This window comes from Stegodyphus dumicola, chromosome X1, assembly GCF_044657685.1.
Source record: "Stegodyphus dumicola isolate Sdum_Otavi_A_Nest chromosome X1, ASM4465768v1".
Classification (NCBI taxonomy): domain Eukaryota; kingdom Metazoa; phylum Arthropoda; class Arachnida; order Araneae; family Eresidae; genus Stegodyphus; species Stegodyphus dumicola.
In genome coordinates, this window is record NC_140780.1 from 102,617,762 (window position 1) to 102,634,269 (window position 16,508).

Here is a 16,508-nt window from a genome sequence, read left to right on the forward strand (position 1 = left end):
TTTTATTTACTACTTTGCCATTTTTATTTACTACTTTGCCATTTTTATTTACTACTTTGCCATTTTTATTTACTACTTTGCCATTTTTATTTACTACTTTGCCATTTTTATTTACTACTTTGCCATTTTTATTTACTACTTTGCCATTTTTATTTACTACTTTGCCATTTTTATTTACTACTTTGCCATTTTTATTTACTACTTTGCCATTTTTGTGCAGTCCCTGATAAAAATACCATGTTTACCCATTACTTAAAGGCCTGTGGCTGTACGGTGCTTTTATGGCCCTATGTGCAGCCTGAATGAGTCCTTTAAAAGTCCTCCACGAAGGAATCTCTTAAATCTATCCTAAGCAGGTAGCCTTTGAGAATTTTGTTCGATAAGCAGTCTAATCATGAAACTTGCATACATAACATGAGATATCTTCAAAGATCAAACTAAATACTTGTTTATAATCTGTCGCTAGTATACAGTACCTTTAAGTGATCGATAAATTATCGACAGACTATTCTTTTTAGAAGTTGAGTTATCAACAATTTCAAACTGCTCTGGCACCTTTTAATTCAGGCATAGGAACTATATCTATTCAAAATTTTTATCTGGGGAGTGGACATGTGCGCTTGTAGCTGCCTCTCCCGATGACGTTAGGCCACTCCGGCTTATTGAGGCCAGAGGTCTAATGCCGTTGTTTATGGGTTCAAATCTCTTGTAAGGCATGGAGGTTTGCGAATGGGAGTTTTTGAGACATGCCATTTAAAATCTACGTAGGTCTCTCTATAAGTATGGTAGGAGAGTGTGGGAGAAATCCTCAAGCCCTATTATCCAAGGATTGTCGGAACTAATTCGAACGTAAGATAACCCTCGAATACTTGTCTAAACTTAATAACCAAGCACATTGCCAATATGGCTGAACTGGAAAAAAAAAAGTAAGATCACACCAGCTAGTGAAAATTTAAATCCTCAAACGAGCTTACAGCGTATATACGGAGTAGGGTGAACGTAAGAGAAAAATAATTACCTCTGCATATTTAAAATTATTAATTATTTACGAGCTGTTCAGTTTCATAATTGTATAAATATTATAAACAGTATGAAATAACGTCCATGAATCCCACAATTTCCTACTCTTATACAAGCTTTACCATCATATGCATCTTCAGTTATTACTTTTATATACTAATTTGCCTCTTAAAATATTAGATTCGTAAAGATTAATCAGATTTTAAATGATTTTATTTCTGAAATTATGAATATATATACAAATAATATATTAACTGAAGGAATTTTTTCTATATCTTAATTATTTCATTTAGTTGTGGGGAAAAAAAAAGGAAAGACATTCAATACTTGCTACTTTTTTTTTTTTTTTTTTTTTTTTTTTTGTTGGCTCCGAAGTAATGATAGGAAGCGTTTTGAGATAATGTTCCGTTTCTTCGTGACAAAACTGTCCACTACATACATCTTAAGATCTAACATGAAGATACTGTGATCTAGAACTTAACTATGAAAAGTTATTGGAACTACTGCAGTTTATTCTGCATAGAACTTTATTATGAAAATGTTATCAGCATTTCCATGGCCTTAATGACTTTAATATGGGGTTAGGGGAAATGCTTCAGTCAGTTACAAGTGACTTCTCATAATCTGTATTACTTTCTTTGTACCACTTTACAATACCAGTACTTGGAAATCTGTTAAGAAGCCAAACCTTAATGTGTTATGCAAGATTATACGTACAGGGTAATAATTTTAGGCTCAAGTATGTTTTTCTTTTCCAAAATTAAATGAAATTTATCTCAAAATTAGAAATAAGTGATTGGTAATTGATTTCTTTATTCTTTCAGTCGACTGCAATTATGCCTGGCTGCAAAGGTGATGCATCTCTTCTGAAACCTACAATTCTGACTGCAGTTCCTGTAGGTATAGAATATTATTTACTATTAGACATGCTTAACCTAATACAGCTTTTAAATGCCTGATGTCTCTTCTCTCTCTAGTTGATGCTGGACAGAATTAGGAAAGGTGTAACTGAAGTTACCAATAGTAAAGGTCCGTTCGCGAAGGAGTTTTTCAAATTTGCTATGCAGTACAAAAAATTCTGGTACAAGAAAGGCTTTAATACACCTATTTTAAACAGGTTTGGAGTTTCCTTTTAAGAAATATATTATTGTGAATTAACCTTACTTTTCTCCATTGTTTAAGTAATTATAACCAGAATGCAAGATTACCAATTCTCTAATAATTTTTAATTGTAAAAGAAAGTCGCTGAAAATTTTCGGATTTTCCGTATTAAAACCCCGGTTTCGATACAGGATTTCAAATTCTTATCACTTAATCTAATAAATGTAGGACTGAAATTCATTGGCACAGAAAAAATGTAGGTTTGCTAAGCACTTCGTTTTTTCTGAATTACAATTCAGCATATATTCTAGAACAGTTTTCTCAACCTGTAATATGAATACCCCGAGGGGTAAGTGGGTATATGAATACCCCGAGGGGTAAGTGGGTAAAAAGATAGTGGTGGACATTGATAGATTGAACATATGAGGAAAGATAAAGTTGTAACAACTGGTAATTTCAATCCATATTATTTAATTATGAAAAATCAATTAGATTGAATCCGAAGTAATTTTAATTTGGAAAAATATGAATACTATTTTAAACTCGGTTTAGATGTATACTTTACTTCCAGAACCTGTCGAAGGTGGCCACAGGCCGATACCTGAAAATGTGTTCTTCAGTAATCCTAGACAAAGCGGGGAGGCAATTCGGCATTGTTTTCTGTAATCAGATTTTATTTCTGTGAATCAGAATTCTGTGAATTTCTGTGAATCTGTGGTAATCAGAGTGTTGGTCGTCGGGTTGGTATGCTAATTAAAACGTTGCGTACTATAAAATTTTGGAGTGGATATAATACGTACTTGTACTATAATTTTATATTACCTCTATGAAAACTCAATGTTTACAATTTCAATAACATACAGCCTACTCTAAACTATTGCTATAAAATTTGAGAAACTACTCTTACCACCAAACAATCATTAGTCGAAGTGATGTACAGTGCAGCTACTTGTGAGTTAGTAAAAGGATTCACTAAAATATATCTTAGGAATGGGTAAGGTGATTCACTAGATCAGTTTCAAGTAAACTACAAGTTGAATACATAACTCTTAATTTATTAACGATTCTGGTCTTATTTTGAAGATTTTGTTTATATGTAAGTATAAACTTCAAAGAATATTGAATATCATGTGAAGTTTATATTTTTACTGTGTGATCAAAAACATTTTTAGAAAGTAGTCGATCAGATCCGAGTATATGTGTACTTTTCACAAATTTACGAAAAAATTTTAGAAAATAAATCCACAATCATTTGAAGACGTTCATACTTCATGAAAAATTGCTTTGGAAGGATACGGTTAAATAACTTAAATTGTATAAATAAAATGAAAATTAAATTTGTTTTTCAATTATTATACCACAGAATATCCAATATTACTATAATTTTGTAGAATATACCACAATTTAGCGGTCGTACTATAAAAAGCTTGAATAAGGAGGACAACACTGCCGTATCGCTCTTTATCATGTTTTAATTGAATCTAGCTTAATTTCAAAGAGACTAGTGGCATAGTTCCATGATTGTGACACGTGTTTTTTAACATGGAGGAGTGGTTAAAATTTGGTACCGTTAAGGGAAAATATTACTGAATTAATAAATGATCCTATTTCGTTATTGAGTACCAGTTCTTGCCACGACAACTTAAGAAGTTGCTGCATATTAGTGAAATGAAACATCCGGGTCCAATATCGCAACCGAGAAATGTAAGTAAATATAGTAAAGAAATGTGTCTATTTATCGCACGGATTTCCTTTCGTAATTATTGATACCTAGATTTTAATGTATTGTTTGCGGAGATACCTGATTTGAAAAGCAAAAATTTAGCTTTTTTAAGAGTTTGCTCGAAAGTAAAAATGAGCGCGATAGCTGGAGGCCCACCAGCGGCCGAGCGGTAAAGTCGCTGAACACTGGTAGTTCGGTCCGAGGTTCGAATCCCGCGAACGGGCTGGCTGCATGGGTGTTTTCGTGGTTTTCCCCATGTGTAACGTGTATACGAGCCAGTTTCCCTTAGAAAGTCCTCCACGAAGGCATCCCTTCCCTTAGGCAGATAGCCCTCGAGGCTTTGCCATAATCACACACACACACACACACACGCTGCGATAGCTCGAATTCGTTCTCGCAGCCCTATCGTCGGCAGCATTAGAGACATTCTAACCCACACGCCTGCTTCGTAAAGACCCTCACTCATCTGGGTGCCCGCTCATACGGGAATAGAAGGAAATGAGAGAGTAAATGTTGTCGCAAAGGAAGCAACGGATTCATCCACTTTGCGAGAAGTCCCGACCCTTAGGACAGTCTCTGACCTAAAGAGTCGGACATTCCATCAGCTCCTAAGAATATGGCAAGAATGTTGGGATCCAGCCTCCACAGGGAGACGTGTATACAATCTCATTCCCAAGGTCAAGACAGCAATCCAAACTAATAGCAATTACATGACGTATTTCCTCACTGGTCATGGGCCCTTCCCTTCATACCTCTGCCGCTTTAGCTTGAGAGAGAATGGTAACTGTGAATGTGGGAAGGAGGGTCATTGGTTAGGGAAGGTAAACCGCTGAGTTGGCTTCCAGGTATAGATATATCCATGCAGAATTGGTTACCAACTCGGTGGGAGTCAAACACTAGCTACCAGGCCGCAGCCCTGGGCAGCCCCGGCTGAGCAAACGACATTTATAAAATGCAAAAGAGAGATATACATATGCATACAAGGCACTTGAAGAAGAGTACAGCAATGTACAAAGAAATATATACATGTGCATACAAGGCACTTGAAGAGTATAATCAAAATATATATAAATACAAACTCTCATACAGATAGTACACACTTACATACATAGTTATTCCGAAACAAAAGTATACATACTCACTCATATTGATATATACACCCATACATGTACGTTATCGTAATAGTTAGTTTACAAGAAGCATGCCATTGAGGTACGCGTGATCCTTAGTATAAATTAGGTACCATAAATAAAACATATAAACATGTACAAATATATTACAGCATTCAGATACAGTATGAACTTTATGTATGAGAACTTGGCACAGCATAAATACAAAATTACATATTGAACATACATATCGCATACTCTGTTGCTGACATTATTGAACTAGCTTATATAGACTTTTATGACTATCTTCCAGCGTCTGAAGAGTAATTGCTAGTACAGTAGTCAATTATTGTTTTCAGTTTCCGCTGGGCAACTCTGTTACTTTGTAGATTCTGGAACCAATTTGGCCAGAATCTGGCTCCTGGTTGCTTGAGGCTGTTAAGAGCTGTGTGTGGGCAGGAGAACACAAAATGATCTGGATGAGCCTCCTCCCCACATTCAGTTACCATTCTCTCTCAAGCCAAAGCGGCAGAGGTATGAAGGAAAGGGCCCATGACCAGTAAGGAAATACGTCATGTAATTGATATTAGTTTCGATTGTTGTCTTGACCTTGGGAATGAGATTGTAAACACTTCTCCCTGTGGAGGCTTGATCCCAACGTTCTTGCCATATTCTTGAGAGCTGATGAAATATCCGATTCTTTAGGTCCGAGACTGGCCTAAGGGTCGGGACTTCTCGCAAAGTGGATGAATCCGCTGCTTCCTTTTCGACAACATCTGCTCTCATTTCCTTCTATTTCCGTATGAGCGGGCACCCAGATGAGTGAGGGTCTTTGCGAAGCAGGCATGTGTGGTGTGTTAGAATGTCTCTAATGCTGCTGACGATAGGACTGCGAGAACGAATTCCAGCTATCGCAGCGAGGCTTGAGGCTGAGTCTGTGTAGATGATATTGGGCACTGTGGGATTATTCTTCAGGTGGAGAAGAGCTGCTCTGATTGCTATGAGCTCCGCCTGAAAGACAGTTTTCAGAAGCAAGCTTTCTTTTCCACTCATACGTTAAGGGAACTCATATACCTTAAACCCCTCATGATCTTCGAATATGTGACTGTTGCGAGAATTGGGATATTTTATTTATTTTAAAAGCAATTACTTCCAACTTTTTACAGCTGACTACATAATATAGCTGCTTTGGAAACTAGTAACCAGAAAGTTTGTGTTGCCACAAATATTTTTGTAATTTAATCCTCTTTGTGACAAAATATTTCGCCATGTTTCCACCTTGCGCGTGATATTTTAAAAATGGCTAATGGTACATACTTGAAATTAGATGGAATTCTTTTATATGGGCATTATTTTCTAACTGAACCAACAATCTGATGAATATTTTAATACTGAAAAATTTTAAGGACGAAAACATTAAAAATTTTTTAAATAAAATACATTTTATAAACTCAACTCAAAATAAAATAAAAATTTAACGTGAAATTTTTAGAATTTTAGGTTCACAGTAGTTTCCAAATGTTATAAAAGCTATATATTAAATATGGAATTATATTATGAAACAGAATGTTTTAAACTGCGCGCAAGTTGGAAACATGACGAAAAATGTTATCACAAAACTGATTAAATTATAAAAATATTTGTGGCAACACACTTTCTGATTAATATTTCAGAAAGCAGCTATATTGTGCAGTCAGCTGTAAAAAGTTGGTAGTAATTGCTTTTAAAATAAATAAGTTATCTCAATTCTTGCAACAGTCACCTATTCGAACATTTTATGGGTTTTAAGATGTATGAGTCCCCTTAAAGCTCCTCCAGAAAGTATACAGAATCCGCTTCCCGTGCCCCCCTGGAGTTTTAGAGCCATCAGTGAAAGCCTACTGCTATACCGGATGACTCTGGTTCGAATCCCAGAAGAGGCATGGATGTTCGCAAAGGTATAGTATCTTTTCGGCATGGGGGCACTCTAAGTACCTAGCGCGCCGAACGTCTTCTCGAGATGTTAATGGTAGGGAAAAGAGGGAGAAAACATCGGACTCGCCCCCCATGGGGTGCTTCCTATCAGAATTGGGGCAGAATTCGGCCAATTCTGATAGGAAGTCTTACTGTCACCTGCATGGTGCTCAGTGCTCTAACCAACGACAGGCGCAATGTTATTCTCCTTGCCATGATGAATTTCATGGGTTTATTCTGTTGTAGCTGTCGAAGAAGTGAGGTAAGTCGGATGCTTTGGATGATTCTGTAAAGGTCAGTTTCGTTAAATCCCACCGTACGAAATGAAGGCTATTCTCATCATTGTGTAAAGAAATAGGCAGGATTCAGAAAACTCGACTTCTTTATACTGAGATTTGCTGGTTGTCTCTGTGTAAAATTATTACACATTTGTTCGATCTTAGACAGGAAGTCAGTGTTTGACTTTAATTTAGGGCTGCATGCCCAATATTTTTTCGAAATGGCTCGAGCTAAATTTCTCATTTTAGAATTTGCTGTTGCAGTAACCGTGTTTTAAGTTACCCAGAAAATATCTTCATTAATAAAGTAGTATTATGGAACCTATGTATTGAAAAAAAACAAACCTGAAGTTTCTGAACTCGAGACTATATTCGCCATCTTTCGATCTGGATATTAAATTAATGACTGCTGCCAAACAGCCTCAAGCTTCCCATTATAAAAGTGCTTATATTTTTTCTAAATTTAAATGTATGCTACCAATGTACACCATTTTCGCATAACTGGTAAAAATACAATTGCCTCTGTTGAAGTGATATTCCTCTATATGTAAATATTTGTGTATATATATATATATATATATATACATGTGAAGTTGGGGTACGTGGAGTAGTGATGATAGGTCAAGTGAATGATAGGAATTCTTAAAAAAATTAAATACAATTTTAGTTTATTAGTTCAAACAAATTTAATTTACTTTGCTAAAATGCTGTTAAATTTTTGTGATTTTAATTTTACATCCGATTTTTTTCTGAAATGGCGTATATTAGTTCGAACATGATAAAAATAATTTTTAACATTATCTGCATTTTATAAACCAGATTTAAATTTCATTATAGGTTAGTTTTCAAGAAAATCAAAGATATGGTTGGAGGTAACGTTCGGATAATAGCTTGCGGAGGAGCGCCGCTTTCACCCGATACCCATGATTTCATACGTCTCTGTTTAGATGTGAAGATGATCCAAGCGTACGGAATGACGGAAACGGCTGCAAGTGCTACAATCATGTCTTGTATGTTTCATGTATTAGTATGTTCTATAAATACTCACTGTTTAGAAGATAGCACAAATTTTAGTAAGTTTTTAAGATTGCGTAATTACATTCTGGTTCGTTAATCCTTTGCCGAATTGACGTTCAAATTCAGCATGCATACTGTAACATTGTATTGTTTGAAAAGTTTTCGTTATTAATGAATAGCATAATAGTGGGCGTGGGGTTAAGACCGCTAATCTAAGTTTGATGCCAGGTGAACTGGTTGGCTGCATATTTAGTTTTCGTGGGTTTTCTTAATGTGTAACGTGAGTACGAGCCAGTTTTCCTCAGTCATTCGCGAAGGCATCCCTTCCCTTAGGCAAATAACACTTGCGTTCTCTGCCATATCCGAGTAATCTAACCAAGCTTTCCATTTGGTGAAATAAAAATAAGTTAATAAGCTCCAGTCGAGAACGAACTTAAAAAGAATCCTTTGAGACTTGTTACTGAAATTCAATAATTGAAATCACTTGTTACATTGCTACTCTCTAAAATCGGCGTAACAAAACAATAAAAGAAGTTATATACTCTTATGAGTTTTACGATCTCTGTAATGAGAAAAGTGAAGTAACTGACACACTGCTTGTAATGAAATTTTTAAAAATTTTATCTTATAGTTCAGAATTCTGATATTGAAGTTTAGGTTGGTTTTGAAGGTCTTAAATTTCTTTATCAATTTTTTATGGAAAACGCTTATAAGGTATTTCTCCCGCCTTCCTAGTATGCCTTCGTGGTGTGGTGGTCTCCAGTCTGAGCGTGTATTCCAGAGGTCCGCGGTCCGATTCCCGGCGAAGTCGTTGTTCATTGTTCATCTTGTCTGCCTCCACAAATACCCGATGTGTCTACACACTAAATACTGTGTTATTAGGAATGCTTTTCAGTCAGGACCAGAAAGAGCATTTGAGAATATGATTTGAATTATTTCCTTCGTAGCATATGACCTACTGCTTCCTTAATTATCATCGCATTGTATCTTGAAAGTCGATATATGCAAAGTGTAAAATAGAAGCTTGGGAAATTTCACTTCATCTTTCAACAATGCTTATAGTCCTTCAAATGACTGTTACGAAACTGTCTACTGTAGATAAATCTAATAACTTAGATTATTATATTATTATTTGTTATTTTTATATTTTAGTGCGAAGAAAAGTTTTCTGTACCAGCCTCGAAACTGAGGCTAGAGTAAGTCGTACTCTTACGCAGTGTAGATAACTACTGAACTGAATAAAATTATCAAAAATTATTTGAAAAAATCAAAATTTTGAAAACGTCATTTTTCATAATTTTAATTGTTTCAAATAATTTTAAAAAAATAACTAATATTTAAAAACTTTTTCATAATTTATTAAATTAGAATAAAACGTTCGTTTTCTTGCTTAAATTTTCAATTTTTCCCCAAAATAACTTCCAATGAGTATTTGTTAGTTACTTTATATAGACGTAATGTATTGAAGAATAGGAGACTGAACCGAATTCAATAGTATTGAACTGTCTTCAATAAACTTACACACAGCTTGTACAGACGAGATTTCCTGTTTAAAATCGTACGGTTTTACTGTTTATAAGATAGTACGGCTATTCACTTCTTTTATAATATGTGATCCTCGAAGATAGCCTAGTTCTCAAATTTCATCCCTCAGAATTCTTAATCTATTTTTATTTTATATATCTAGCTTTATTCCTACCAAGTTACATTTTTAATCGTTTAAAATTCGGTAGAAGTTTGTTATGGATTTTGCATTTTATGTCTTAAGCTTACTTTAAAAACTTTGCATGAGTAGATATAACAATAAGGAAATAAATTCATTGAAATAGGGAGAGGTGCAGTGACTGTAATGTGTCCTGCATATTAAACTAACGCTGAACTATTTGTAGTTGAGTGTTTTCAGGCTGGTCGCAGAGATACGATACTAGCTGCTATGCGGCAGCCTCCGTCTGGCTTTTAAATGTCTCGGGGAAATGCCTAAAGGGAATAAACATTAAATTTGGAAACTGCACAGAACTACACATATAAAAGAATTTCAGTAAAAACGTATTTCATATAAAAAAATTGCAATGAAATAAACAATATCCCTTAATACAAATATTATCTTAATAAATTAACCAACTTCCTGCTGCTTTCTCTGGACAAACGTTCAGTATCCAAGAGAAACATTAAATCCAAAAACTGCATAGAATTATCACCCTCATTTTTCCAAGTGGCAACAGTGCTGATAAAGGCAACAGTAATATATCCGCAACAATGGCTGCATGCCATCTTATCTATAGATACATGATGATTTAGATACTTTGCCCTCCCTGTTGATGTTTGAAAATTAACAAGAGTGATATGAGCTTCATTAATATTCTGTTACATAAGCGCCAGATTCTAGTTAACTGTCAAGTTATGAAAAGTCCCTTTAATTTGCATTTTCAAATTAGCTTTAATTTGTCAGTCTCTTATGAAGTACTCTTCCAGTGTATTTACGCAATCTTCATATTATTTTGGTAACTGGTTTTAAAATGATTTATAAACTTATGTTGTCTCTAGCAGCATATTCTGTTTGCATTCTGCCATTTTAAATAATTGAAGATTCTTCCCAAGTCTCGAAAATGTGTAATGTCTTCAATATTTGTACAATCCTTTTAATAATATGTGAATGGAAAATTTGTAATCTCCTATCATTTCAGTGGCAGACTGCAGTACCGGCCGAGTGGGAGCACCTTTGAGCAACTGTTACATCAAGCTTGTTGACTGGACTGAAGGTACTTAATTTGAGCTTACGTAAGAAGTTATCAGAATTTATCCATTTTGCTAATTTTCAGTTAGTGCTGCTTTTTTATACTGATGTTCAAAATTATAGGATAACTTGTAAAATAGTGTTCTATACAGAAAATAATTCTCTACATTTTTTTATACTCTTGGACATGATGGACAGCATGCATGCCACAGAATTGCACGCAAAAACGTTTACAAAAGAAATGCGTACGTGATTAAATGAAGGAAAAATCAAAGGTATCTTTATCAATCTGGGTAAAAATAGTTGTCTGTTGTGATCACCGCAAGCAGATGTACAGGCAGAGATATTTTTCTATGGATTTAGAATAACTTCAGTCTTATGGAATTAATGCTGCTGTTTCTAGGAGCTAGTTTAAGTTCGTGGAGACAAAGTGGAGGAGACTAGCGTTCTATCATTTAGTGTCCTAAGACATGCCAATCATGTTTGACCTTTAGTTACCTTACTTAGCCAGTCGGAGAAATAATAGTAAGGTAGTTATCTTCCTGTGCGGTATTTGTCTTTCGAAGAGCTCATCAATTCCGACGGTTAGTTTTTACAGTGTTGTGAAGTCATCTCCATATATTATAGCAGATGTCTCGGGGAAAAATTTAGCTGTCTGAGACATCAGACTAAGACTGATCAGTTTTCATTTCACAAAGCTGTCACCATCGTTAACATACTGTTTAGCATTCCTTCTGCATATTTCTTGCGTTAATACAGCAGCAAGTATGTTTCCATATTTGTTGTTTTTCAGATTAGTGTCCACATTTACTTTCATAAGTTTGTAATAGATTGTCTGGTAAATACAGTTTCCCTATTTATCCTTTAATTTCAGATTACAGTGTAAGTTGAGCTGAAATCTAAATTCTTCCATGTAATATATGACCAAACTGACAAATTTAAAATCGTAAAACTGGGATTATTTATCACTGTAGCCGTTTATTATATTAGAAAATGAATTTTTTCTTAATCTAGGATTAAGTCCACTGAGAATAATTATAAAATCAAAACTTCATAAAAAGTGAAAGTTGGATAATTTTAATTTTGTATGAGCAAATGAATGATGAGCAATGATTTTTGATTGTGCTGAATTACGTTTCAAATACTATAACCAGATTTAATAAAATAGCTCCCCTCAATTTAAAAAATCCTCTTAATATAAGTAATGTATAAATTATTTACGGAAAATAGTTCTTCACTACCATTTAAATATCCATTCTTTCTTAGGAAATTATCATGCAACTGACAAACCATATCCAAGAGGAGAAATCGTTATTGGTGGAGACTGTGTTGCTCTAGGGTACTTCAAAAATGATTCTTTGACAAAAGAGAGTTTTAAAGAAGAGGATGGCGTTAAATGGTTTTATACTGGAGACATTGGAGAGATGTATCCCGATGGAACTTTCAAAATCATAGGTAACTATTTCTAGATTTTTAATTTCTCTTGATTTAAAAAAAGCTTCAGTTCCTGCTTCAAGGAGCATATTGATGATTTTTTGTATTATAAGTTTGAAGTTTTAAAAACTACTAGACTTAACCACAATCGCTTCAGGTCTAATCTCAACTTCCTGCAGCCCATGTCTTAACTATCACTTTTCGTTCTCAAGCAAGCACTATGTGAAAATTTTACACTTTGCTAAATTATTCCTTTGTACTTCCCTCATTACGTTGAATGATCACTCATGATTCCATGGCTATCTTTATGTAACTTGCTTTTACCACTGATGCTTGTGTAATATTTAGACTTTTCCACAAATAGTTATTTTTCAATATTTTGTAAGTGGAAAAGTACCTGAACGCATGTAGTACCTGCTCAAATGTTTGGCGTTTCCGAACTCTGTATAAATGAATGTCTGGGCCAACATTCTGTGCTGCCTTAATATGTTAATTCTTATACAGAGTGTTTGAAGAAAAAGTTTTATTTAAAATTGAACACAAAAGCAGCCTTATTTTGGAGTGCATTATCAATCGGTGATTAAAGCAAGCCTGTCTTCAGGGGTAAAACTTTGTTGCTTTCCTCTTGCGAGGGAAAAAAGCCTTTGTGAGATCTGTCTGATTGTGCATTCAAAATCTATGCTAAACTAGAGTTGCTTTCTTGTCTAATTTTGCATTTATTTCTCTTTTGATTTCAAGGTTTTATTTGCTTAAATATTGATCTTACACCCGTAATTCCAGTGACGTTTCCAAAATCAGGCAGAGAATTTTAGGAAAAGTATGTCAATACTTTGGGTGAGAAACTACTGAAATTGTGAAATCCGATTTCTTATGTGGTCCTTGGAAACTAAAAATACCAGTTAGTAAGATTACTTACAATGCTTCATACATTTACAAGAAAAGTATCAAATCCTGAAAACTGAATTGATCGAGCTAAATCGTTTTTCCCTCGTTTCTACCAATTTAAATTTTTGGCCCGCCAAGCGGTAATGTCATTGGACGCTGGTAGTTCGGTGCGGGGCTCGAATCCCGGTGAACGGGCTGGTCGCACGGGCGTTTTCGTGTTCTTCCCCAAGTGTAACCCGTATACGAGACAGTTTCCCTTAAAATGTCCTTCTCGAAGCCATTTCTCCCATTAGGCATGTAGCTGTCGAGTGCTTTGCCATAATCAGATGAACCAAACCAAATTATTATACATTTTTGAAGATGAATATGGAACAGCTAAAGTAGCATTTTTTAATGATTTATGATCGCATTTTCGGTAAAACAGCATTCATTAAATTAGTAGCTGGCATTAATTTCGTAAATCTCAAATTTGGGCAAACTTGTTTAGTTTATGAACAGGATCAGATTTTATAACTATAGAACCCTCTCGCCGAGAACAAGAACAACTTTCATAAAATTTTCTATGCTTTTTTGGGAAACCTTTTGTATGTTTAGGATCAATATTTAGTGAAAAAAATCTGCAACAACCTTTTCTTAAAGCTTTATAAAATCTTAAATATCCTAATTTAAATTTTTATTTCTAGCTTAACTTCTAATTAAGTAGTTTCCTCCAGCATATCGAATTTTAATGTTAGCATATTTCTTCTTTCAGACAGGAAAAAAGATCTTGTAAAGCTGCAATACGGTGAATATATTTCTCTGGGAAAAGTGGAAGCAGAGTTGAAAACTTGTCCATTAGTTGACAACATTTGCGTCGTTGGAAACGGTTTGCATGATTATCTCGTAGCTCTTGTTGTGCCTAATATTCAGCAATTAAGGAATCTCGCTGTCTCTTTGGGAAAACAGGAATTGTCTATTCATGAATTGTGTCAAGATCCATCTGTAATTTCCATCGTTTCTAAAGCAATTACGGAGCAAGGTCAAAAAAGTAAGTATAAATCTGAAGAACTCGCGTATTAGCACGAGGTTACTTTTAAGTGGGATAATTTTCATACATTTAAACGGTATGAAATCGGAATCTGAATTATATAGTTATCAAATTTGACAGCCTGCGTAATTTCTTAAAACTTGAAATATGATTCAAGTCTTAATGTACCTGTTAAAACGTGATATATATCCAGATGTGTTTAATGGAGATTTAATTTTGTTGGCAAAAGAATCTCTTTCCGATTTTCAGCAATTTTTTTCCTGTGAGCATTAAGTAATCCTCTTGTACGTAACTTTATATAACCATAAAGATCACTTTAACATGCACAAAATGCCCGTTCGAAGTATTTGGATGCGATTTTCCAGTTTGGAGATTAATTTGTAATGAAGCTTAAGTTTTCAAAATACTTAAAATGTTCACTCGTTCACTTTTTGCAGTCGTGAACCAGTGTTTTATTATCTAATATTGCTTGAATGATCGCTTTGTTCTAATTGCTGAAATCGTCTAGTTGTAACAAATACTATGCATAATAACTGTAGTAACTCATGTAACGTTTTTATTTTCAAATCCAGGTAAACTCATGCGAACTGAAATTCCTACAAAAGTTAAGTTGGTCTCTGAAGAATGGCAACCAGAAACTGGACTTGTAACGGCTGCATTCAAAATTCGTAGGAAAATGATTGAGCAGTTCTACAAGAATTCAATTGAAGAAATGTACACTGCAGAACCAAAAAGTAGCTCGAAATCTACGTGATACTGCTTCATCATTACTTATTGAACTATGAACTGACATTCATCATGGAAGAGAGTTTACATATTAACTAGTTTTTTACTCTTCTCAGTTCATTACCAGCGGTTTTCAGATGTAAACCTTTTTAAAGGGAGAAATCTGTCTTTAGTATTCTTGCCATCTGAGCTCTCCATTAATTACAGCCCAGAGTTTCATCTTAAACTTTGTGCAACCTGTTCCTTGTTACGAGTAATATCTCGGTTTGACAAGTATATTGAAAGTGCAATTTGGTCTGTTAATGTTCAAGATTTCTACTTTAACACTTACAAGAACTACTTTTTAAACTATGATTTCCTTTAATCTTCAATGTTACTGTTTTGGTTTCTTGAAGTTCTCTTGTTTGTTACTCACATGTAATTTTTAATTTCTAAATTTTATCTGTTATATTTAATATTTTAATGCATATGTAGTTGTACATTATTTTTAAAACCTAAAACAGGTTCAACTTCCAAAGATATACAGAATGAAATGTATTATAGTGTATTTAAATTGTATGAACATCTGTATCAGTGCTCAACTGTAAACATGCGTGAATTTTGTTAATAAAATATATCTTAAGTATGCATGTCTAAGTGATGAACCAGCAACCATGCTTAAAGTTTCCACCTTGGAAAATATCTGGCAATTCAAACTTTGGTATAAGAGAGAAGTGCTTTCAAATTTCATAATTCATTTTTCAAAAAATGTATTCTGGAACTTCAGCATATTAATTCCACCCACTTTTAGGTCTCACCAAGCGTTAAAATCGCTAAATACTGGAAGTGTGACCTGGATTCGAGTCCAGGGAAATAGGCTGGCTGCATGTTTGATTTTTGTGTTTTCCTCATGTATAAAATGAATACGAGAAAGTTTCTGTTAGTTCCCCACGAAAGCGTCCCTCCTCTTGGGTGTATGATCGTTGTATGCTTTGCTACATTCAAACAACCTAACATTTACTTTCAAGTGCTGCAGTTTTTTTCAGATACAAATAGATGCAACTTGCTGTTTTCAGAGGTCAATGTTGAGGATTATTGGCTTAAAAATCAACTTGAAGTCTTGGAAATCGTTCAATTGGCGGTGTATCAGAAGATTGTTTTCACGTAGGAAGTTATTGATTGCAAAGTGTTTAAAGATGTACTAAATTTATTAAATTTAAGAACTACTAAAATCTAAGGAGAATTGAAAATCATAGAGCATTTTAGATGTAATTATGTCTCGACGTTTTACGAAGGAATTGTAAAAAAATATATATTGCCTATAGCTGACGTTGGGGATAAATCTCTATTTTAAAGTTGTAAAACTTGATAATATGCTTTGAATGTTTTATTACTTTACCGATGGCCTTATTCTTCTGCACAGAATAATTTAATTTGATAGTGCTTGTATAATGCAGCGCCCCAGTTCAAAGATTCCGAATTGAAGGATTTTAAATAATTGAAACTAAATAAAGAATAATTG

General features: G+C 34.4%; 1 protein-coding gene across 8 annotated transcripts in view; it reads left to right on the top strand.

The window, feature by feature from the left end:
* Nucleotides 1-15,632, top strand: part of LOC118191393 (long-chain-fatty-acid--CoA ligase 4-like) — a 122,685-nt gene extending 107,053 nt beyond the window's left edge. For all 8 annotated transcript variants that reach the window (XM_085807984.1, XM_085807982.1, XM_085807983.1 and 5 more), the window contains 7 exons: nucleotides 1,845-1,916; nucleotides 1,998-2,137; nucleotides 8,022-8,194; nucleotides 10,886-10,960; nucleotides 12,202-12,390; nucleotides 14,006-14,281; nucleotides 14,854-15,632. In XM_085807984.1, the coding sequence (XP_085664110.1) occupies nucleotides 1,845-1,916; nucleotides 1,998-2,137; nucleotides 8,022-8,194; nucleotides 10,886-10,960; nucleotides 12,202-12,390; nucleotides 14,006-14,281; nucleotides 14,854-15,035 (1,107 nt within the window). In that variant the 3' untranslated portion in view covers nucleotides 15,036-15,632. The remainder of the gene's footprint in view (nucleotides 1-1,844; nucleotides 1,917-1,997; nucleotides 2,138-8,021; nucleotides 8,195-10,885; nucleotides 10,961-12,201; nucleotides 12,391-14,005; nucleotides 14,282-14,853) is intronic.
* Nucleotides 15,633-16,508: the final 876 nt, after the last annotated feature.